This window comes from Staurois parvus, unplaced genomic scaffold (genome assembly GCF_062004578.1).
Source record: "Staurois parvus isolate SC_StPar_1 unplaced genomic scaffold, SC_StPar_1.0 ptg000469l, whole genome shotgun sequence".
Lineage (NCBI taxonomy): Eukaryota > Metazoa > Chordata > Amphibia > Anura > Ranidae > Staurois > Staurois parvus.
Genome location: NW_028318265.1, coordinates 3,013,788 through 3,037,010, shown reverse-complemented (window position 1 = coordinate 3,037,010; position 23,223 = coordinate 3,013,788). Strand labels below are relative to the sequence as shown.

Below are 23,223 nucleotides of genomic sequence, written 5' to 3'. Positions count from 1 at the left end.
CTCCTCAAAGGGCCTGAGCAAGCGGCAGGTGTCACGCATGAGCTGCCAATGGCTGACATCTAAGTTACACAGGGGAGTACCTTTATCCGCTTGTAACATCAGGAAATCGGTGATGGCCTTTCGCTGCTCGTAAAGGCGGTCTAACATGTGTAGGGTTGAATTCCACCTTGTTGCAACGTCGCAGATCAGGCGATGCTGTGGAATTCCGTTCTGCCGCTGCAGCTCAATGAGGGTGTTCTTTGCGGTGTAGGAATGGCTGAAATGCATGCACAGTTTACGTGACATTTTAAGGATGTCTTGCAGTGGGATGGTGGATTTTAGGAACCGCTTGACAACCAGATTGAACACGTGAGCCATGCATGGCGCATGGCACAACCTTCCTTGACGCAGAGCAGACACCATGTTCTTTCCGTTGTCAGTCAACATGGTTCCGATTTTTAGTTTGCGCGGAGACAGCCATCTGTCGATTTCTCTGTTCATTACACTCAGCAGTTCCTCCCCTGTGTGACTACGTTCGCCAAGGCATACCAGGTGCAGCACAGCGTGACACCGTTGCGCCCTGCACATGTGATATGCCGGTCGGGTAATGGGACTTGGCACGGGGGTGGCGGCTGAGGACACGGCGGAAAAAGAGGTGGTAGAGGCGGACATGCTTGCTGGACCAAGGACGTGCAAACGTGGAGGCAAAAGCGTCGTGACCTGTCCAAGTTGCTGGTGCGGCTGTGCCGGCACCACGTTCACCCAGTGGGCCGTAAATGACATGTACTGTCCCTGACCGTAGTTACAGCTCCACACGTCGGCGCTGCCGTGCACTTTGGCAGAGACCGACATGCTCAAAGACTGGCCCACCATCTCTTCTACATGTGAATGCAGGGCTGGCACTGCCTTTTGGGCAAAGAAATGACGGCTTGGCACTCTCCACCGCGGCGCGGCACAAGCCATCATTTCTCGGAAAGGTGCTGAGTCCACCAGTTGGAAAGGGAGGGACTGCAGCACCAGCAACTTGGACAGGAGGACGTTCAGCTTTTGCACCGTCGGGTGCGTGCTCGCAAACTGTTGTCTCTTGGATACGGATTCCAAGAAAGACTGTTGACGGAATCCGAGAAGAGGAGTAGCAGGAGAAGGAGCATCTGAACGAGCGGAAGATGCCAATGAGCGACAACTCCCCTCAGCAGAGGTGTTGGAGCCTTGACTGGCTGATAGAGGGCGATTGACGACGTCGGGTGACGGAGCAAGTAACGGAGCGGGTGATGGAGCGGGGGCTGGGGCAGGCAGAACCGCCGTATGTTTATCACGGTTTTCCCAGGCCACCGAATGGTGACGCTGCATATGCTGACGCAACGCTGTAGTCCCAACATGGGCCCCCTGGCCACGCTTGCATTTCTGGCCACATAGTCGACATACGGCTACGTTTACTTCCTCGGGCGGCTTGAGGAAAAATTGCCACACCACCGAGTAGGAAACTTTGCCCCCGCTACTCTTCACTGGCTGACTGCTACTTCCTCCGTGCGCACCGGCACCACTACTGGCCGTGGTGGTAGGCTGCAGTGGAGCTGGTGCTCTACTCCGTGGACGTTTGGCTCCACTGACACTGATGCGACCCTGCTGCTGTCTCCTGGGCAACCCACCGACTGTTTTGCTCGCTGCCAAGCTGCCACCCTCTTCTCCTGATGATGCGGAAGAAATTGCCTGATGACGACGAGGCTGCCAAGTGCGATCAACCTCCTCATCATCAAGTAGGGTCTCCGCCTCACTACTAGCCCCCTCGGCTGCGTCTGGGTCAGGAGACAGACCTGTCTCTAGACCGGCTACCGAGCCACTCTCCTCGCCAGTACTTGTTCGCTTGGCTGCTGAAAAGGCCGATGTCTCCCCCCGTTCCTGACCGCCCTCTGTTAGCTCTTCCTCACTGTACAGTGGGGCTGAGCCCACAGCATGCGATACTTCGCTTGGTGAGGGAACAGCAAAGGACAGGGGCAGGTAGAGGACACGTGATTTCAGTGGGCTTGGTCCCGGGCCATGCCAACTAACGGTTGTGTCTGACGTACCCACCGACCGTTGGCTGTAGGTGTCAGAGGTGACCTGGGAAGAGGAAGACGACCGAGCCAACCAATCAATGACGGCAGGGTTGTCGGTGGAGACACGACCGCTGGATGACACCGGGAGCACTGGCCTCTGGCTGCGAATACTGCTGCCTCGACCCCTTCCTCTGCTGCCACGTCTGCTCGCTCCTAAAACATTGCCTCCTCTGCCACTCCTCTGCATGTTGTCTGACATACTATTTAATTCAACGATTAGGTGTCCCTGAGTAACAATTCTCTGGCACTCAGTAACAATTCTGTCTGTCCCTGAGTATGAATTCTGTGGCCCTGAGTAACAATTCTGTGTCTGTGCGAGTAACAATTCTGTGTCTGTGCGAGTAACAATTCTGTGTCTGTGCAAGTAACAATTTTGTGTCTGTGCGAGTAACAATTCTCTGGCACTCAGTAACAATTCTGTCTGTCCCTGAGTAACAATTCTCTGGCACTCAGTAACAATTCTGTCTGTCCCTGAGTAACAATTCTCTGGCACTCAGTAACAATTCTGTCTGTCCCTGAGTATGAATTCTGTGGCCCTGAGTAACAATTCTGTGTCTGCGCGAGTAACAATTCTGTGTCTGTGCAAGTAACAATTTTGTGTCTGTGCGAGTAACAATTCTCTGGCACTCAGTAACAATTCTGTCTGTCCCTGAGTAACAATTCTCTGGCACTCAGTAACAATTCTGTCTGTCCCTGAGTAACAATTCTCTGGCACTCAGTAACAATTCTGTCTGTCCCTGAGTAACAATTCTCTGGCACTCAGTAACAATTCTGTGTCTGTGCGAGTAACAATTCTGTGTCTGTGCAAGTAACAATTTTGTGTCTGTGCGAGTAACAATTCTCTGGCACTCAGTAACAATTCTGTCTGTCCCTGAGTAACAATTCTCTGGCACTCAGTAACAATTCTGTCTGTCCCTGAGTAACAATTCTCTGGCACTCAGTAACAATTCTGTCTGTCACTGAGTATGAATTCTGTGGCCCTGAGTAACAATTCTGTGTCTGTGCGAGTAACAATTCTGTGTCTGTGCAAGTAACAATTTTGTGTCTGTGCGAGTAACAATTCTCTGGCACTCAGTAACAATTCTGTCTGTCCCTGAGTAACAATTCTCTGGCACTCAGTAACAATTCTGTCTGTCCCTGAGTAACAATTCTCTGGCACTCAGTAACAATTCTGTCTGTCCCTGAGTATGAATTCTGTGGCCCTGAGTAACAATTCTGTGTCTGTGCGAGTAACAATTCTGTGTCTGTGCAAGTAACAATTTTGTGTCTGTGCGAGTAACAATTCTCTGGCACTCAGTAACAATTCTGTCTGTCCCTGAGTAACAATTCTCTGGCACTCAGTAACAATTCTGTCTGTCCCTGAGTAACAATTCTCTGGCACTCAGTAACAATTCTGTCTGTCCCTGAGTAACAATTCTCTGGCACTCAGTAACAATTCTGTCTGTCCCTGAGTAACAATTCTCTGGCGCTCAGTAACAATTCTGTCTGTCCCTGAGTATGAATTCTGTGGCCCTGAGTAACAATTCTGTGTCTGTGCGAGTAACAATTCTGTGTCTGTGCAAGTAACAATTTTGTGTCTGTGCGAGTAACAATTCTCTGGCACTCAGTAACAATTCTGTCTGTCCCTGAGTAACAATTCTCTGGCACTCAGTAACAATTCTGTCTGTCCCTGAGTATGAATTCTGTGGCCCTGAGTAACAATTCTGTGTCTGTGCGAGTAACAATTCTGTGTCTGTGCAAGTAACAATTTTGTGTCTGTGCGAGTAACAATTCTCTGGCACTCAGTAACAATTCTGTCTGTCCCTGAGTAACAATTCTCTGGCACTCAGTAACAATTCTGTCTGTCCCTGAGTAACAATTCTCTGGCACTCAGTAACAATTCTGTCTGTCCCTGAGTAACAATTCTCTGGCACTCAGTAACAATTCTGTCTGTCCCTGAGTAACAATTCTCTGGCGCTCAGTAACAATTCTGTCTGTCCCTGAGTATGAATTCTGTGGCCCTGAGTAACAATTCTGTGTCTGTGCGAGTAACAATTCTGTGTCTGTGCAAGTAACAATTTTGTGTCTGTGCGAGTAACAATTCTCTGGCACTCAGTAACAATTCTGTCTGTCCCTGAGTAACAATTCTCTGGCACTCAGTAACAATTCTGTCTGTCCCTGAGTATGAATTCTGTGGCCCTGAGTAACAATTCTGTGTCTGTGCGAGTAACAATTCTGTGTCTGTGCAAGTAACAATTTTGTGTCTGTGCGAGTAACAATTCTCTGGCACTCAGTAACAATTCTGTCTGTCCCTGAGTAACAATTCTCTGGCACTCAGTAACAATTCTGTCTGTCCCTGAGTAACAATTCTCTGGCACTCAGTAACAATTCTGTCTGTCCCTGAGTAACAATTCTCTGGCACTCAGTAACAATTCTGTCTGTCCCTGAGTAACAATTCTCTGGCGCTCAGTAACAATTCTGTCTGTCCCTGAGTATGAATTCTGTGGCCCTGAGTAACAATTCTGTGTCTGTGCGAGTAACAATTCTGTGTCTGTGCAAGTAACAATTTTGTGTCTGTGCGAGTAACAATTCTCTGGCACTCAGTAACAATTCTGTCTGTCCCTGAGTAACAATTCTCTGGCACTCAGTAACAATTCTGTCTGTCACTGAGTAACAATTCTCTGGCACTCAGTAACAATTCTGTCTGTCCCTGAGTATGAATTCTGTGGCCCTGAGTAACAATTCTGTGTCTGCGCGAGTAACAATTCTGTGTCTGTGCAAGTAACAATTTTGTGTCTGTGCGAGTAACAATTCTCTGGCACTCAGTAACAATTCTGTCTGTCCCTGAGTAACAATTCTCTGGCACTCAGTAACAATTCTGTCTGTCCCTGAGTAACAATTCTCTGGCACTCAGTAACAATTCTGTCTGTCCCTGAGTAACAATTCTCTGGCACTCAGTAACAATTCTGTCTGTCCCTGAGTAACAATTCTCTGGCACTCAGTAACAATTCTGTCTGTCCCTGAGTAACAATTCTCTGGCACTCAGTAACAATTCTGTCTGTCCCTGAGTAACAATTCTCTGGCACTCAGTAACAATTCTGTCTGTCCCTGAGTAACAATTCTGTCTGTCCCTGAGAATGAATTCTGTGGCCCTGAGTAAGAATTCTCTGGCACTCAGTAACAATTCTGTCTGTCCCTGAGTAACAATTCTCTGGCACTCAGTAACAATTCTGTCTGTCCCTGAGTAAAAATTCTGTGGCCCTAATAACGTTTCTGTGGCCCTAAGTAACAATTCTCTGGCACTGAGTAACAATTCTGTCTGTCCCTGAGTATGAATTCTGTGGCCCTAACTAGCGTTTCTTTGTCCCTAAATAACGATTCTGTGGCCCTCATTAACAAGTCTGTGTCCCTGAGTAATGGTTCTCTGTCCCTAAGTAACTTCTCTCTGTCCCCAATTCTCATTTCTGTGGCCCTAACTCTGTCCCTGTCCCTAGTACAGAGCGGTCTGCCTCTGTTCAATGACTGCAGGCAAATGAAGATTTCCAAAATGGCCGCTATATATACCTCGACCATTACACAGTGCTGGCTGGCTGGCTGCTGATTGGCTGATGCGATCACATGTCGTTGAGGAATGCATTATGGGGCAGCGCGCCTTGTCTGCGCGCCTTCCCCGACATCCCCGCTCCGTCGCCGCACATGTCAGCCGCCATTTTCGGAAAAATTTCGATTCGCGCGTCCGAATTAGGCTGTTTTTCGGATTCGGCACGAATCGAAATTTTTCCGATATTCGACTCGAATTCCACTTCGGATACTTCGATTCGCTCATCTCTACCCAGGATCTTGGACGCAAACCCAGCTTTCTGACACTGGGCCCTACAGTGCGACCCAAAATCCTTTGGTAATCCTCAGATTTCATGATGCCTTGCACACAGTCAAGGCACCCAGTGCCAGAGGCAGCAAAACAACCCCAAAACATCATTGAACCTCCACCATATTTTACCGTAGGTACTGTGTTTTGTTCTTTGTAGGCCTCATTCCGTTTTCGGTAAACAGTAGAATGATGTGCTTTACCGAAAAGCTCTATCTTGGTCTCATCTGTCCACAAGACGTTTTCCCAGAAGGCTTTTGGCTTACTCAAGTACATTTTGGCAAACTGTAGTCTTGCTTTTTTATGTCTCTGTGTCAGCAGTGGGGTCCTCCTGGGTCTCCTGCCATAGCGTTTCATTTCATTTAAATGTCGACGGATAGTTCGCGCTGACACTGATGCTCCCTGAGCCTGCAGGACAGCTTGAATGTCTTTGGAACATGTTTGGGGCTGCTTATCCACCATCCGGACTATTCTGCGTTGCAATCTTTCATCAATTTTCCTCATCCGTCCACGACCAGGGAGATTAGCTACAGTGCCATGGGTTGCAAACTTCTTGATAATGTTGCGCACTGTGGACAAAGGCAAATCTAGTTCTCTGGAGATGGACTTGTAACCTTGAGATTGTTGATATTTTGCCACAATTTTGGTTCTCAGGTCCTCAGACAGTTCTCGTCTCCTCTTTCTGTTGTCCATGCTTAGTGTGGCACAGACAGACACACAATGCAAAGGTTAAGTGAACGTCTCTCCTTTTTATCTGCTTTCAGGTGTGATTTCTATATTGCCCACACCTGTTACTTGCCCCAGGTGAGTTTACAGGAGCATCACATGCTTGTAACATTCTTATTTATCCGCAGTTGTGAAAGGGTGCCAATACTTTTGTCCAGCCCATTTTTGGAGGTTTGTGTGACATTATGTCGAATTTGCTTTCTTTCCTCCCTTTTTTTGTTTTGTCCCAATACACACAAAGGGAATAAACATGTGTATAGCAAAACATGTGTTAATGCAATACGTTTCGTGAGAAATACATGATTTCCTGGAGAAATATCAAGGGTGCCAACAATTTCGGCCATGACTGTAATAATCATGGCTGCTTTTAGGAATTTAAAGGGTGTCGGCCACAATCACCCATTTTCTTTTCTTTGTTTCAAATAATCCATAGCAAGAGGTAACAATTTCAACTAGGATTTTATTTTTGCAACATAATTAAACATTTCCTTTTTCCTTGCATATCACCCACATTTTAACATCACATGTTATACTGGTCATTTTACAGTTCATGGAAAAATGTCTTGCTTCACAGACAAACTTTCTATTGGGGGGGGGGGTTGAGGGGAGAGATTTTCTCAGACCGGATATGTCTATTGTCCATTGAGGAGCAAGGGAGGGGTCACGTACACACAGACATCCCAAACCTGCAGCCATCTCTGCTTCAAATGATTTTAGAAGCTCTCAATTTTCTCATATACAACTTTACAGAGCTTTTACCTTCATTTCATTACTTGAAGTGGAGCTCTATCCAAAAGTTCTGCTTTAAATATTGGTCCCCCGCTCCCCATTAAGGATTGGCATCTTTGGGGAGCGGGTACCCGAAATTGACAGGTACCCGCTCCCATTTCTGCTGCGATCGCCTAGGCGATCAGAAGCGGAAGGTGTCCTCCCCCCCTCCCTGTAGTCTTGTGGGACATGTGACAGGTCCCAGAAGACGACGGGGCCATTCAGGAAGCGCAGTGCTTCTCGCGCATGCGCAGTGGGCACCTGGCTGTGAAGCCGCAAGCTGTCACAGCCGGGTGCCCACACTGAAGATGCCGGCGCCTGGAATTCAAGACGGCTGGTGAAACGGGCTGTGGCGGGGGCAGGGGCGGACTGACTATTTGAGCACTTGGGCACTGCCCAAGGACCCAGGGTCAGAAGGGGGCCCCATAAAATGCCACTGGTACCTTTTATAGGCTTTTTTGGGTGTGTTTTGAGTGTGTGCAAGGACACAGGGGCCCCATGATCCCCAATTGCCCGGGGGCCCCATGAGTTGTCAGTCTGCCCCTGGGCAGGGACACTGTGCAATTGTGGGACAGGTGAGTGGCTGTTTTTTAATAGTCAGCAGCTACAGTTTTTGTAGCTGCTGACTTATTTTTTTACAGAGTGAGTGGAACTCCGCTTTAACCATTCTAATGTTAAATTTACGTAAACCCTCAAACAGAAATAGCAAAACGTATTTTACACATCAGTTGTACTTAGCATTACCTTTCTATCTTACTACAGGTAACATTGTCACATTTATCACAGACAAAACAACATGCATTACCATGTCCTCAACATTCACTAGCTACAAACAAAACACGTTACATAAAGGCAACATGTCAATAGTGGAGAGAAAGCATCTAGTTATAGTAAACAATGGAATAATTGTGTTCTTCTACAACCCCCAAAATGAAAAATGGGGGATCTAAAGTGTATCAATCTTGAGTGTAGATGTCTACTTTCTCTGTCTGATTTTACCTACACAGAAAATCTAATTTGGCTATCTTAGGGCTGAAAAATCCAAAATTCAAAAAACATTAAAAAAAAAAAACCCTACATCTTGGACTAACAAAGAACACCAAACTTTTCCTTTCAAGAATTCGAAAACTCAGGAGCAGACATGAACATCAGACTTTCTTTTCCAAGAGTTTAGAAGCATAGAAGCATAGAAGCTTGTCATAGTTTTCCATATCTGGACACAGGGGCGGACTGACAACTCATGGGGCCCCTGGGCAATAGGGGATCATGGGGTCCCTGTGTCCTTGCCCAAGCTCAAAAAAGCCTATGAAAAAGGTACCAGGGGCATCTCATGGGGCCCCCTACTGACCCTAGGCCCTCGGGCAGTGCCCAAGTTTCTAAATGGTCAGTCCGCCCCTGCACACAACTCTTACATTACTGCACTACTCACAATCTGCATCTCACAAGCATCAGCTCATCGTTTTCAAACCTAAACAAGCTAAATTTGTCTGAAACTTGCCTACAGTCCAGAGTCCAACACGTTTACTATTGTCACAAATTGAAGCTTCCTGACAATGTAACCATTCCTTTGTACATCTGTCTCTCACTCAATTTATCAAACCAAAACAATTCCTTCACCGATTGGTAAGGAACGCGAATGCAATGGGATTCCACCCAACACAGGAATGGCCTTGCACCTGATCACCTACTAGCATCTCAATAAAACCAGCTAAGTATCTGAAACATTTTCTAGGCTTTCTGAAAGTACTATGCCTTACAATACAAAAACACAACATTAAACCCAGCACAGTCTAGCACAATTCTGCATCATTATTCGTATCTCTAGTTTACATGGATCAAACCCCACTTCTGGTACCATGTGTTTTGTTAGGGTTTTGGGGTTGTACTCGATATGTGCAAAGAGAGATCGCACAAATACTTATCAGTATAACATTTATTACAAGTAATGACAGATACAGATAAAGAAACAGAAAATATAACAAGAATACTTAACTAAAAATGCTGTTTCCGCCATGGGTCCCTCTATTATATGGCGTGGCCGATGATCAGACTAAACGCACGCTTAACACATGCTCTAGGTTGAGACAAATATTTCCAGTTTAGCTGTGTGTTATATACTGGACTTGTGTGTAAGCAATCGACAACCCACATCCCATGCAAACAAAACGGAGAGCAGTGGTCTGACTTGGCCTGTCCAGATTGTTATTTAAGGTAATCAGACCTTGTCCTCGTATAGCCCTTTAACCACCTCCCACCCGCCATATAGTAATATGACGGACGCAAGGTGGTTCATATGACGTCCTCCCATTCTAACCGTGCATGCGCGGCTCCCTCGGACACAGCGGATCACCGATCCACAGAAAGAGCCGAAGATGTCGGTTCGGTCATGTGATCAGCTGTGTCCAATCACAGCTGATCACATGTAAACAGGGAAATGCCGGTTATCAGCATTTCTCTCCTCTCGAGCTGTCACGCTGACAGCTCGTGAAGAGAGGAGAGCCGGTAATCGGCATTCCTCGGAGGGGACATGTACACTGATCATCAGAGCACTGATGATCAGTGTGCCCTGATGATCAGTGTAGCCCCAGCAGTGCCACCTGTCAGTGTCCATCAGTGCCAGCTGTCAGTGCTCATCAGTGCCACGTGCCAGTGCCCATCAGTGCCACATCAATGTCACATATCAGTGCCTACCAGTGCACATCAATGCCGCATATCAGTGCCCATCTGAGCTGCCTTTCAGTGTCACCCATCAGTGCCAGTCAGTGCCACCTATCAATGCCAATCAGTGCCACCTATCAGTGCTGCCAATCATTGCCACCTATCAGTGCCAGTCAGTGCCACCTATCAGTGCCTGTCAGTGCCACCTAACAGTGCCAGTCAGTGCCGCCTATCAGTGCTGCCTTTCAGTGCCCATCAGTGATACCTACCAGTGCCTCCTCATCAGTGCCACCTATCAGTGCCCATCACTGCAGCGTCTTTAGTGCAGTGAAGGAGAAAAATCACTTATTTACAAAATTTTATAACAAAAACTAAGAAAAAACGTTTTTTTTTTTCAAATTTGGTTTTGGTTTGTTTAAGAAAAAATAAAAAACCCAGAGTTGATTAAATACCACCAAAATAAAGCTCTGTCTGTCACAAAAAATGTAAAAAATCTAATTTCGTCATAAATTTAGGTCAAAATGTATTCTGCTACATGTCTCTGCTAACAAAAATCCCAATACGTGTAAATTGGTTTACATGAAAGTTATAGCGTTTACAAATGGTGGTATAGATACTGGAATTTTTTTTTTACTAGTAATGGCGGCAAACAGAAACTTATAGTGGGACTGCAGCGGGCATTCTGACACTGGGGGGAACTGACTTGGTGTAACTGACATCCCCATGACACCAATACAGTGATCAGTGCTAATAAAAAGAACTGACATTGTACTAATGACACTGGGCAGGAAGGGGTTAACATCTGGGGCGATCAAAGGGTTAACTGTGTCCTGTGTATGTTTTACTAAGTGTGCTGTGTTTCACTGTAAGCACACTGCTTTGTATGGTTCTGCTATGCAGGAGCTGATAGGGGAGAGATCTGTGTTGTTTATACACTAGTCTCTCCCCTGTCGGAGATACTCAGCGATCACCGGGTGCCAGAGAGTAATCGCTAGCCTGCACCCGGTGATTAACAGCCGAGGCCGCGAATGGCAGCGCAGGTAGGGCCCCTACCCGAAACTGCAAAGTCATATATATATATATATATATATATATATAAAAGTGTGTGATTTTGTGCACCCATGCCGCCCTGTAGCAGTATTTCTGCTATAGGGTGGCGCAGAAGCGGATAATAAACATACGTTTTGGTGGATTCACACTATTATAGTATTCCTTCCTCTATATATTTGGCCAGCTGGTGTGGAGAGATGGATCTATACCATTGGCAGTGTGGATAGAAGTTGTGCAGGATATTTTACAACTGACGCTTGTCATGACCACTCTGTAATTAGCGGTCTAGTGCTGGTGCCTCTGTGTTTGGAGTTGCCAATTTATTTGCCGCGTCGTGTGGTACAGTATCGAAGTTTATGATGGCATATACAGTTTCCATGAAAATGTTGTCTGATAAGCATAAGCGCGGTTGACATGGTCAACTGACTGAAAGAGACAAAAGGACATTGCGCAGGATTTTGACCTGGAATAAGAAAACAACTGCTGCAAAAGTGACTGCAGAGCTCAATCTCAGTCTTCCAAAGCCCATGTCTACAAAAACTGTGCGGAGGGAACTCCATAAGCAAAACATTCAAGGGTGAGGTGAAATTGCCAAACCACTAGTGACTGATATTAATGGTCAGATGAGGAGAGAGTGGTGCAGCACGCACGAATCATGGACTATTGCTCAATAGAAGACTGTAATATGATCCGATGAATCATGAATAACACTGTTCCCACCGGATGTGTTTACGTGTGGCGAACACCATTCTACGCTTACGATCTGAACTGTCTTGTGCCAAAGGTAATGCATGGTGGTGGTGTAATTATGGGTTGGGCAGCCATATCTTGGTATTCTGCAGGCTTCATCACATCCGTATCCACCACCCCCCTCTGCCAATTCCTCCACTGGCATCCGATTGCCCAACGGATCAAATTCAAAATATTAACATTGACGTGCAAAGCTGTTCATAACACTGCCCCAAACTACATCACTGACCTGATATCCATCTACCACCCAAAACGCACTCTCCGCTCCTCACAAGACCCCCTACTCTCCAGTTCCCTGGTCTCCTCCTCCCATGCCCGTCTCCAGGACTTCTCCAGGGCTTCCCCTATTCTCTGGAACTCACTGCCCCAATCCATCAGACTGTCACCTTCCCTCCCCACCTTTAGGCGCACCCTGAAACCCCATCTCTTCAGAGAAGCCTACCCCACCCTCAGCTAATTGCCGATCTCCTCCGCTCCTCCCACCACTCCATCCCCCACAGCTATTTCCTCCTGTACCACTCTCCCCTCCCTCCTAGATTGTAAGCTCCAAGGAGCAGGGCCCTCGAACCCCTCGTGTGTTGTATTGTATTGTTACTGTACTCTCTCCTGTACTGTCTCCCATTATAATGTACAGCGCTGAGCAAACCGTTGACGCTATATAAATACTGTATAATAATAATAATCACCTTGAAAGGAAGAGTCACTGGCAGTGACTGTGTACAAATTTTGGCCAACCATATGCACTCCATGGTGCAGACATGGTTTGCTGAAGACCACCTCATTTACCAAGATGATAATGCTCTGATTCACATGCTGGTGTTGTCAAATCATGGTTTGATGAGCAAGCAGGTGAAGTCTTGCACCTTCCCTGGAGGCCACAATCTCCGGACCTCAATATCATAGAGGCACTGTGGTCAATTTTAGAGAACAAGGCTTGTTTTGCGCCTCCGTCATCTCTGCAAGTATGAACAATTTTTGCATAAAGACTGGTATCCAATTCCATTATCCACCATTCAAGACTTATATTTAGCAATTATCAGGAAAATTCAGGCCGTCTTGGATGCCAAAGGAAGCCCAACATCGTATTAGGTAACGATTTCGTTCTTTTACCTGGCGGTTCCATAATTTGTCCAACCCCTTTATAGAAAAATAATAATAGTGTGACTATGGGGTGGGGGGGGGCATTAGAGTGTGAGCTTCTCTGGGGCAGAGATTGGTGTGACTGACCCAGTGTTCTCTGTACAGCACTGCGGCATATGCCAGCGATATAAGTAATAATAGAGTGTGACTGTGGGGGGGCATTAGAGTGTAAGCTCTTCTAGTGCAGAGATTGATGTGACAGGCTCAGTGTTCTCTGTACAGTACATTTCAGAGATATAAGTAATAAAAGGAGGACTGTGGAGGAGAGGAGGGGGACATTAGAGTGTAAGCTCTTCTGGTGCAGAGACTGATGTGACTGGCTCAGTGTTCTGTGTACATGTCAGAGATACAAGTAATAATAGTGTGTGACTGTGGAGGGTGAGGGTAAGCTCCTCTGGTGCTACTGGTGTGACTATGGGGGGGCATTAGAGTGTGAGCTTCTCTGGTGCAGAGATTGGTGTGACTGGCTCAGTGTTCTCTGTACAGCACTGCGGCATATGTCAGCGATATAAGTAATAATAGTGTGACTGTTGGGGGACATTAGAGTGTAAGCTCTTCTGGTGCAGAGGCTGATGTGACTGGCTCAGTGTTCTCTGTACAGCACTGAGGTATATGTCAGAGCTATAAAAGTAATAATAGTGTGTGACTATGGGGGAGGGGGCCATTAGAGTGTAAGCTCTTCTGGTGCAGAAGCTGATGTGACTGATTCAGTGTTCTGTGTACAGCACATGTCAGAGATACAAGTAATAATAGTGTGTGACTGTAAAGGGGGGGGTGAGGATAAGCTCCTCTGGTGCTAACAGGTCTTTCTAGACACGAAGTAGCCCTGGCCCCTGTGCGACCCTCAATACAGCTCAGCCCCTCCCCTTCCATTCTATCCCGCCCCCTCCTCTGTAGCTCTCGGATTGCTCCTCTCTTGTCCCCTCTCTCGCCCACTACTGCCTTGTCACATGACATCGGCCGGAAGCGGAAGTGTTGTGCGGACTGAGAGGAGATGAGAGAGGAAGTCAGAGTGATGTCTGGGGACGAGGAGACCTAATTTCTAGCTTTTGAGAGGGTGAGTGATCCGGAACACCCGAAATTTGAACCAGTGCAGGGTGGGGGAGGGACCTGGTAGTCACCTGGAAGTCTCTTCCACCGTACAGGCATGAGCTGGTCAGTGATCTGATAGGTTACCTGGCTTCTGCATTAGCTCCTCCCACAAGATGGCAGCCCCCAGCAGGCTGTTGCAGGTCTGTCATGTAGGAGCACAGGGGAGGATGTTTAGTAGCTCATTCATTGCACTACCCTGACTGGTGCTGAATTGATGAGTGGAGGGCAACCATGGTGCAGGGGGAGTAAATGGTGGTCGTTGTGGCAGCTGTGCAGGTGGTGAGAGGTATGTTCAGCGGTAACTGACAGGCTGCTGTGTATAGTGCGGAGCGGATATTGCTGTGCATTGTGGGAGTGGAGCTCCACACTGCACCGCCATGTGATATCCAATAGAGTATGGAGGGACAGAGTGCTCCATCCATGGAGGAGAGTCCCAGTGTGTGGAAACCATCATAATACGTCTGAATGACACAAAGACAATGCAGTTCAGGGGACGTAAAGCGGAGTTCCATGCTCCCTGTCAAAAAATAAAAGTCAGCAGCTGCAAAAACTGTAGCTGCTGACTTTTATAAAACAGTCACTTACCTGTCCCTCGGTCCCGTGGTGTGTCCCCTGCATCCCATTTCACCAGCTGTCCTGTATTCTAGGAGGCCGACATCTTCAGTGTGGGTACTCGGCTGTGACAACTTGTGGCTTCACAGCCGGGTACCCATTGCGCATGCACAAGTAGCGCTGCGCTTCATGAATGGTCCTGTAGTCTTCTGGGACCTGTCACATGTCCCAAAAGACTACAGAGAGGGAGGGAGGACACCTTCTGTTTCCGATCGCCTAGGCGATCAGACCAGAAGTGGAAGCAGGTACCTGTCAAATTCGGGTACCCGCTCCCCCCCTGCCACCCAAAGGTGCCAATCCTTAATGGGGAGCGGGGGAGCAGTCCTTAGAGTGGAACTTCCCCTTTTGGGTGGAGCTCCGCTTGAAGGCAGACCATACATTAAGCCATTTTCTTTCCTGCAGCCACAGGGTTACAGGAAATAAAATCATCCGATTTCCCCTTCAACACAGTCAGTGCTGATGGGAGAGTTCCTCCTGCTGAGCTGTTGTGTTCTGCTGGCGAGGAGCCTTCTCTGCTAGCAGAACACAATGAATACTGCTAGTGGCTATAGCCGCTGGCAGTGATTGCATGCAAAAACTCTAACAGGCTGGTTGTACTAAAAGTGATATTAATGTTTCAGCTTTTTTTTTTTTAGTACCATGTCATACTTCTCTGCTCTGTGTAATGGTTTTGCACAGAGCAACCCTGATCTTTCTTCTCAGGTCCTCTGCTGGCACTCCTGGCCCCTCCCCCTTGACCAGTACTCCCAATAGCAAGCTGCTTGCTATGGGGGCACTGATGCATGTTTGCTTCCAAGCCCTGTTCTATACGTTCACAAGACACATAGAGCAACAACTCAGCCCCAATTCTGCTCTCTCCTTATTGGCTCACTAGCTGAGACTGACATAAGTGGGAGCCAAAGGCTCCCGCTTCTGTGTCTCAGCCAATTAGGAGAGAGACCCAGGGCAGCCAAGGCTCCCTTGTACATTGCTGGATCAAGAGGGGGCTCAGGTGAGTATTAGGGGGGCTGGAGTGGGGATGGCAGCTGCACAATGAAGGTTTTTTTTTTTTACCTTCATGCTTAGAATTAATTTTATTAAAGTAAACAAAATGAATGAAAACAAAAAGCGATCACTGTGGCATTCTATAGGATGTGCTTTGTAATGTTTTAGAGAGAGCTCCGAGATAGGAGGAGATGTCATGTGGTATTGTTAGGACATGTGACCAGACTTTCTTCTTCTGGCAATCTTTTTTTCTCTAATCATTAAAGTGATATTAAATGCTCTTTTTTACCTGCTCTCTGCAAGGATATTGTATAGAGCAGTCTCTTACCTTCACTTCTGCAGTTGCCTGCTGGCTCTCTCCACTCCTCCTCTTCTGTGTGTGTGCGCCCCATAGCAAGCGTCCATAGATGCCCACGGCATGGCTCTGCCTCGCCCCCTGCTCCCTCCTAACTAGATTTGATTGATAGTAGCAGGAGCCAATGTCTGTCTTGTGAGAGCAGGGAGAGAGACCAACACAGCTGCAGATGGGCACAGCCAGGGGCGGACTGACCATTTGGAAACTCGGGCACTGCCCGAGGGCCCGGGGTCAGTAGGGGGCCCCATGAGATGCCCCTGGTACCTTTTTCATAGGCTTTTTTGAGTTTGGGCAAGGATACAGGGGCCCCATGATCCCCTATTGCCCAGGGGCCCCATGAGTTGTCAGTCCGCCCCTGGGCACAGCATTGGATCAATGTAGGACTCAGGTAAGTGTTGGGAAGGAAGGGGGCGCAAGTGGAAGTTCCGGTTAACGGCCTAACATCATCGGCGTAGCCTGTAGATTTCATGTTTGCTATATACACATCACTCTGTGTTAGTGAAGGGGAAGAAGGTTTCTATACATTTTTGTATAAATATACCAGTTTTAACATGCAAAGGACTATCTACAGAGGCACATGATCTGCTGACAATCAAGTTCCTGTTTATGTAGGGAATCTGAAGTCAGATGATCCTGTAATCTCTAATGGTGGCCACACTTTTTTTTCAGTCCTTAAAGCTTGTGTTACCCTAAATATTTATTTTTTTTCTATGTGTATGTTCACATAGGTGTATTTTATAAATTACAGTCTCTGTCATGTTCATGTACTTCTTCCATCTGAAGTACCTGGTTGATCCTGCCAGTCACCTATCTTCCTGGCTTTAAATTAGCCAAACAAAGCACAGAAGCTGATTTTGTTAGCGTGGTCAGTTTTCAGAAAATGCCTATAACTTTGTATGATTACAACTACTTTTACTAATACAGTTATCCAGGTATTTCTGTGCTTTGAGCAATCATGCTCCTTGTGAATATTTTTGGATCACTTTTAGTGAAATGAAATGGGCAGACAGCTAGGAGAATTTTGGTAGTTTTTGCAGGGGTTGTAGTTACTATCTCCATGCTAAGCCAGGCTTCCGGAAATTTGCCTTATTGTTAATAGAAATACCATATTTATCACTCCATAAGACGCACCTAGTTTTTAGAGGAGGAAAACAAGAAAAAAAATATTCTGAACCAATGGACTGCAGACATAGTACAGGAAATGATCAGAGACTGCAGACACAGTACAGGAGATGATAAGAAATTGCAGACACAGTACAGGAGATGACCAGAGACTGCAGACACAGTACAGGAGATGACCAGAGACTGCAGACACAGTACAGGAGATGACCAGAGACTGCAGACACAGTACAGGAGATGACCAGAGACTGCGGACACAGTACAGGAGATGACCAGAGACTGCGGACACAGTACAGGTAATGACTACGACACTGCGGACACAGTACGGGGGATGACCAAGACACTGCAGATCCAGTACAGGGGATGACCAAGACACTGCGGACACAGTACAGGGGATGACCAAGACACTGCGGACACAGTACAGGGATGACCAAGACACTGCGGACACAGTACGGGGGATGACCAAGACACTGCGGGTACAGTACAGAGATGGCCAAGAGACTGTGGACAGTACAGGGGATGACCAAGAGACTGCGGACAGTACAGGGGATGACCAGGGATTGCGGACACAGTACAGGGGATGACCAGAGACTTCGGACACAGTACAGGGGATGACAAAGATACTGCGGACAGTACAGGAGATAACCAAGAGACTGCAGACAGTACAGGGGATGACCAAGAGACTGCAGACAGTACAGGGGATGACCAAGAGACTGCAGACAGTACAGGGGATGACCAAGAGACTGCAGACAGTACAGGGGATGACCAAGAGACTGCAGACAGTACTGGGCATGACCAAGAGACTGCAGACAGTACTGGGCATGACCAAGAGACTGCAGACAGTACTGGGCATGACCAAGAGACTGCAGACAGTACTGGGCATGACCAAGAGACTGCAGAAAGTACAGGGGACGACCAAGAGACTGCAGAAAGTACAGGGGACGACCAAGAGACTGTACACAGTCTGGAGTCTTCTGGGATCTGTCATGTGTCCCAGAAGACGCCGTACCATTCACAAAGTGCAGCGCTTCTCGCGCATGCTCAGTGGGTACTCGGCTGTCACAGCACTAGAGGTGCTGGCGCCGGAAGACTGTACAGCGCTGGACCGAGGAACAGGTAAGTTTCTGCTGTAGAGAAGAGACGAGCGGCCGGCCCAGTATTCCGACATGGTGGTGGCAGCGGAAATACCAGACCGACCGTTCCATATTCGCTCCATAAGACACACTGACATTTTCCCCCCTTTTTTTGGGGGAAAAAAAGTGCGGCTTATGGAACGAAAAATACGGTAACAATTGTTCATTTTGGAATCCCCCAGTGTGACCCCTGGTGCACCCTACAAAAGTCTATTCCCAGCTTGACCATTAAACTTCTTATAGTTGGATCAGGGATTAGGTCTTGATACATAGTTTTAAGGACCTGTGTCTATGAGAAGCCCCATAGACTTCCTGTTTAGGCCTTGTTTTATGGGAATTCTATGGGAATGCAAAACTCACATGACACAGGTCAAATGGAGGTCAACTGCAATTTACAATGAATTCTGAATAATCTCAGGTGTGTCTTACACTGATGTCAAACGTATGCTTTCAACAAAGACCTTGTAAATGGAAGTCTAGCTGATTCTTAACTAAGCGTATGCCTGCTCCCACCCCCCTTTCCTTCTAAACCCTGTTCTATCTACCCTGTAAAAGGAAGATGTCCATACTTATCTGTTATGAGAGCAATCCAGTCTGGTCACAGGATCTCCCCAGCGGGCAGTTTCAGTGAAGAGGACAGATCACCGACAAAGGCTGCAGTGCCTGGGCACGTACATCACATATAGGCTTATGATGGGGCATCCATTGTCGGATTTCTCTCCTCTATGCTGAAGCCTCCACTGACAGTTGATCATGTGACCAGACCAGATCCCTCTAAGAATAGGTAAGTATACACATCTTCCTTTCACAGGATAGATGAAATAGGGTTTAGAAGGGGGTGGGAGCAGATTTAAACTTCGTTAGGCGTGGGCTGGGCTTCCACTTTGTATTTTGTTAGTGACATTTATTTTATCCCTTCTAGAAGGACCTGTGTGAAGAATGCCGGGGAAACTGAAGGTGAAGATTGTGGCTGGGCGCCATTTGCCAGTGATGGACAGGGCGAGTGACCTGACAGACGCCTTTGTGGAGGTGAGAAATTGAGCTGTAGAGAGTATGCTTTTTTGGCTTTTTTCATGATGTCCTTTTGTCAGGAGTCTTTCAATAAACTCAACTATAAGGGATTTGACCATCCCTGTTATTTGATGGGAGGAGCTGGAACATACAAAAGCTAAGAGTTAAATTGTGTGTAAACTCTTGCAATTAAATTATCTGTTTTTGCTTCCTTTTGGTCTATCAAGTATACTATTGAAAGTGTTCTGTTATAATGGGCTTCATTCACAAAAGGAACTCGCATGTGGTATTTAGGTGTCCGGAGACACTTTCCCTAAATATCGCATGCGATCCTGAAACTGTCAAGTCACTATACCGTTTTGCTGTATTTACTGTAAAGCATTCGTTTAATACCGCATGAAAAGGCATTTAAGTTAATTGACAGACGCCTTTATGGTTAAACCCCTCTTTCACTAAATAGTTTCTCTTCACAGGGCCTAATATCAGGGCCTCAAAGGGAATTAACTACCTTAATCAGGTTTGTGAAGGTGGTGCTCTTAAAACCTTTGATTCCTTAAAGATGCAATATGTCCTCCCTAACTCTTACTTGTTCCAGTACCTCTAACTGCGCCAATCGATTTACTTTGAAGTACTAGGGATAGAGTCCTTACTGCATGAGGTACCTCTGGCTAAATTACTTTCCACTATATATAAAGCCCTTCAACCCTCTGTTCATGAAGGTCTTGATAAATTGCTGTCTTGCTGGCATGGGGAGGTACTGGGGATGGACTCTGAAGTCTGGGAGGATGTATGGGAGTACCGTATACAGCAAATGGTCTCTCCCCTAGACCTTTTAATTCAATTTAAAATGCTGGTGTTGTCCAGAGGACCTGACAACATTTCTACATGTTTTCTGGAATTGTCCTGTCATTCAATCCTTTTGGGAAGAGGTTACCAGGTGTATACGCTCCATAAAAAATGACTGCGCTGTAGACTAATTGAACCTGACAAAATAGACTAAAAATGAACCATAAATTCACATATGCTAATGTGTAAAAAATACATATAAGGTGCTATAAATAAATCTCCATGATATAAATACTCAATATGTCCCAAATCCAATGTGAAAGTGCTGCGTGCTGAATATAATCTCCAACAAAGTGCTATGGTGTCCACAAGTGCTCACCACACCAAACAAATCAGCCTCTTACTGAACCAATTTTATCCCCAATCAAGAGATCAAACAAGCAGATGGTGTCCAGATTCCACACTGACACCCGTGCTAACAGTATCGAGGGAGATGGATGGACAGCTGCGGGCTCACCCAGACAAATTCCTCAAATCAAACCACTCTCCACACAATGTAGGGAAGGATTAGAACAGAAGAGACTTCATAGTGCAACCAGTTAAAACTGAAAGATTTATTCAATAAAACATTGCAAAACTTACATAGATAAGGTTCATAAAGGCAGTGCACTGATTCAAATCAACCGCGGTGTCATTCCGCTGGACGTCACATGGTGGGCGGAGTCTCCTGTGAAATATGTAAATCATTGGGGTTGAATTACTAAAGTTAACATTTTTTAGTTTTGTATAGAGTGGAGGTGGATTAGAACACCTGCCAGGATTTTATTGTTGTCTGTGCCCCAATTAGAGTCACCCTCTCTATTTGTCATGTTTACCGATTATCACTGAAAGTGAAGGTAAAATAAAATCACACATTTTGGGTTATCCCTAGAAACGTTATTGAGGGTATATCTTCAAATGGGGACACAGATGGCAAAAAAATAAATAAAATAAAACTTACAGGGGTTATAACCCTCCCTTACGCTATCCAAAATTGAAAAACGTTTTGCCTATAGTTCTACTTTAAGGCAAATAGACTGCAATGTTCAAGTTGCTCCAGAGCTTAGTGCATGAGGCAAAGCTTTTCTTTGCAAAGAATACCCAATCACATGCAAGGAAATATAAACAGTATTTTTGTTTGCGCATGATTGGATGATGGAAGTCAGAAGAGCTCCCCCTCATTTACTAAGCTCTGGAACATCTGAATTTGCACTTATGCCTTTAGTAAATGCACCCCATTACATGTAGTAAAATATACTTATTTTTTCCTGTCATGTTACCTTATTTATAGAGACTTTTTTGTGTATATACAAGCATTTACATCATTTTCTGCAAAAACAAACTTCCCAATCACTCCAAACATAATAGATATCACAATGGTCTAATCCCTTGTTAGAACACATATGTCTTATATGTAGTGGGGATACTTTACTTTTTCACAATTGTTTTTCAAGATCTATTCCCACCGACACCATTGATCTTTTTAGATAAGTGTAAGGAGCATTCTTCTCACTATCACACTAATGTATCATGAGTTGTATAGTCATTTTTAGTAGGAGGTTCCTGAGACTGGAATATAATTTCTAGTATTTCTGTGTTGAAAAGGTGAAAAAAGGCTGCTTGACAGTGTAACTAAAGGCAAACTTTCTTTTTCATAATGGGTAGAGTAATGGAGAGTTATAACCCCTATCAGTTTTTTGTTTGTTTTTTTTTGCCATCTGTGTCCCCATTGGAACATGTCCCCTTTATTACCTTTCTGGGGACAACCCATAATGTGGAATTTCCTTTTCATCTCACTTTCAGTGATAATGATAAACAGGACAAATAGAGAGGGCGAATCTCCCTAATGGGGACGGAAAGCAGTGAAAACCTGATAGGTATTTTAATACCTCTCCACACAATCCACAACTAAAGAAAAAAAGTTTTTCCTTTTAATTATACTTTAAGTAAATACAAAATATATTTCTAAATGTCAGATATTGAATGAAAATAGTATATAAAATCACACACATATATAAATGCCCTTCTCCCCCAATAAAGACAATGTTGTATTTTTTATTGGTGGAAGAAGGGTATTTATATATGTGTGTGATTTTTTTTTTTCTCCTTTTTTATTCAGTATTTGACTTGTAGAAAGATATTTTGTTTTTACTTAATTTAACTTGGTTGTTTTTGATACACCATGCGTATCCAATGAAAGCAGCTTTCGTTTGACCGGTATTAGTCACCTTTTTTCTTTTGTATTTATACATCTGCTGCAGGGAGTGCACTGACTTAGTGAGGTGGCATATTTCTATGGTTTAAACTATATTACCTCTTTATTAGCAATACAAACTGACAGGGTTTCTAATCCTTCTCCTCTGTATCCCTTTGAAGATGAAGACTGGGATAGATTGAAACCAAGTTGCTGAGACCACCAAGTCCACAAAATTGCTGTGTGTTGTAAGCCTACAATAGGAAATTAGGAACTGCGTGTATTTGACAGATCAACAGGTATTGTTCTATACTTGCAGGGTCTTTCAAGGGAAATCGCACAGGTAATTGTACATGTATGAAAAAGATACAGTGCGTATGTTTTTGGGGTTTTTTTTCTGCATGCACTTTAGGAACAATCGCAGGGAGACCTGACACTGAGAAGACTAGAAGAGCTAAACTCAAAAAGGCTATGTTATTGTGTCATAAGTAAATGTTAATTGGGCCTTAACAGGACCCTAGAAATTCTGGCTTTTGTTTGGAATTCTTTATGAAAAGTAGCCATGCACTTCCTGCTGAGGGTATGTAGGCACTCCTCTCTGTAGCCTCAAAGCTGTATATGTGACAACTAATGCACCACTGCCTCTGGCTGCTAATCTCAGGAGATTTGGTGATGTCACTACTGTGCTGCCCTATGTTCTTCTTGCTGGAGGCTCTGACATGATGAAGCAAAGCCCTGCCTCTACTAACATAACCATCTCCACAGCTCAGACCAGGGCATAGTAAGTCAGTAATCGGAAAATGATTAGCTGTAGGGAGACCACATACAGTATTACTTAATTGTCATTTACCCTTTGGCTGCCTTTTTTGAGGCAAATAGTCCAT

The 23,223-nt window shown here is 45.7% G+C and overlaps 1 protein-coding gene across 14 annotated transcripts in view; it reads left to right on the top strand.

Moving 5' to 3' along the window:
* The first annotated feature begins 13,961 nt into the window (after positions 1–13,961).
* The window catches only part of C2CD5 (C2 calcium dependent domain containing 5), a 117,403-nt gene continuing 108,141 nt past the window's right edge, over positions 13,962–23,223 (top strand). For 13 of the 14 annotated variants that reach the window (XM_089689154.1, XM_089689152.1, XM_089689150.1 and 10 more), the window contains exons 1-2: positions 13,962–14,071; positions 19,232–19,338. In XM_089689154.1, coding sequence (XP_089545280.1) covers positions 19,249–19,338 — 90 coding nt within the window. In that variant the 5' untranslated portion in view covers positions 13,962–14,071; positions 19,232–19,248. Of the gene's footprint in view, positions 14,072–14,230; positions 14,393–19,231; positions 19,339–23,223 lie in introns of those variants that run through there. The other variant, XM_089689142.1, reaches the window with a different exon arrangement.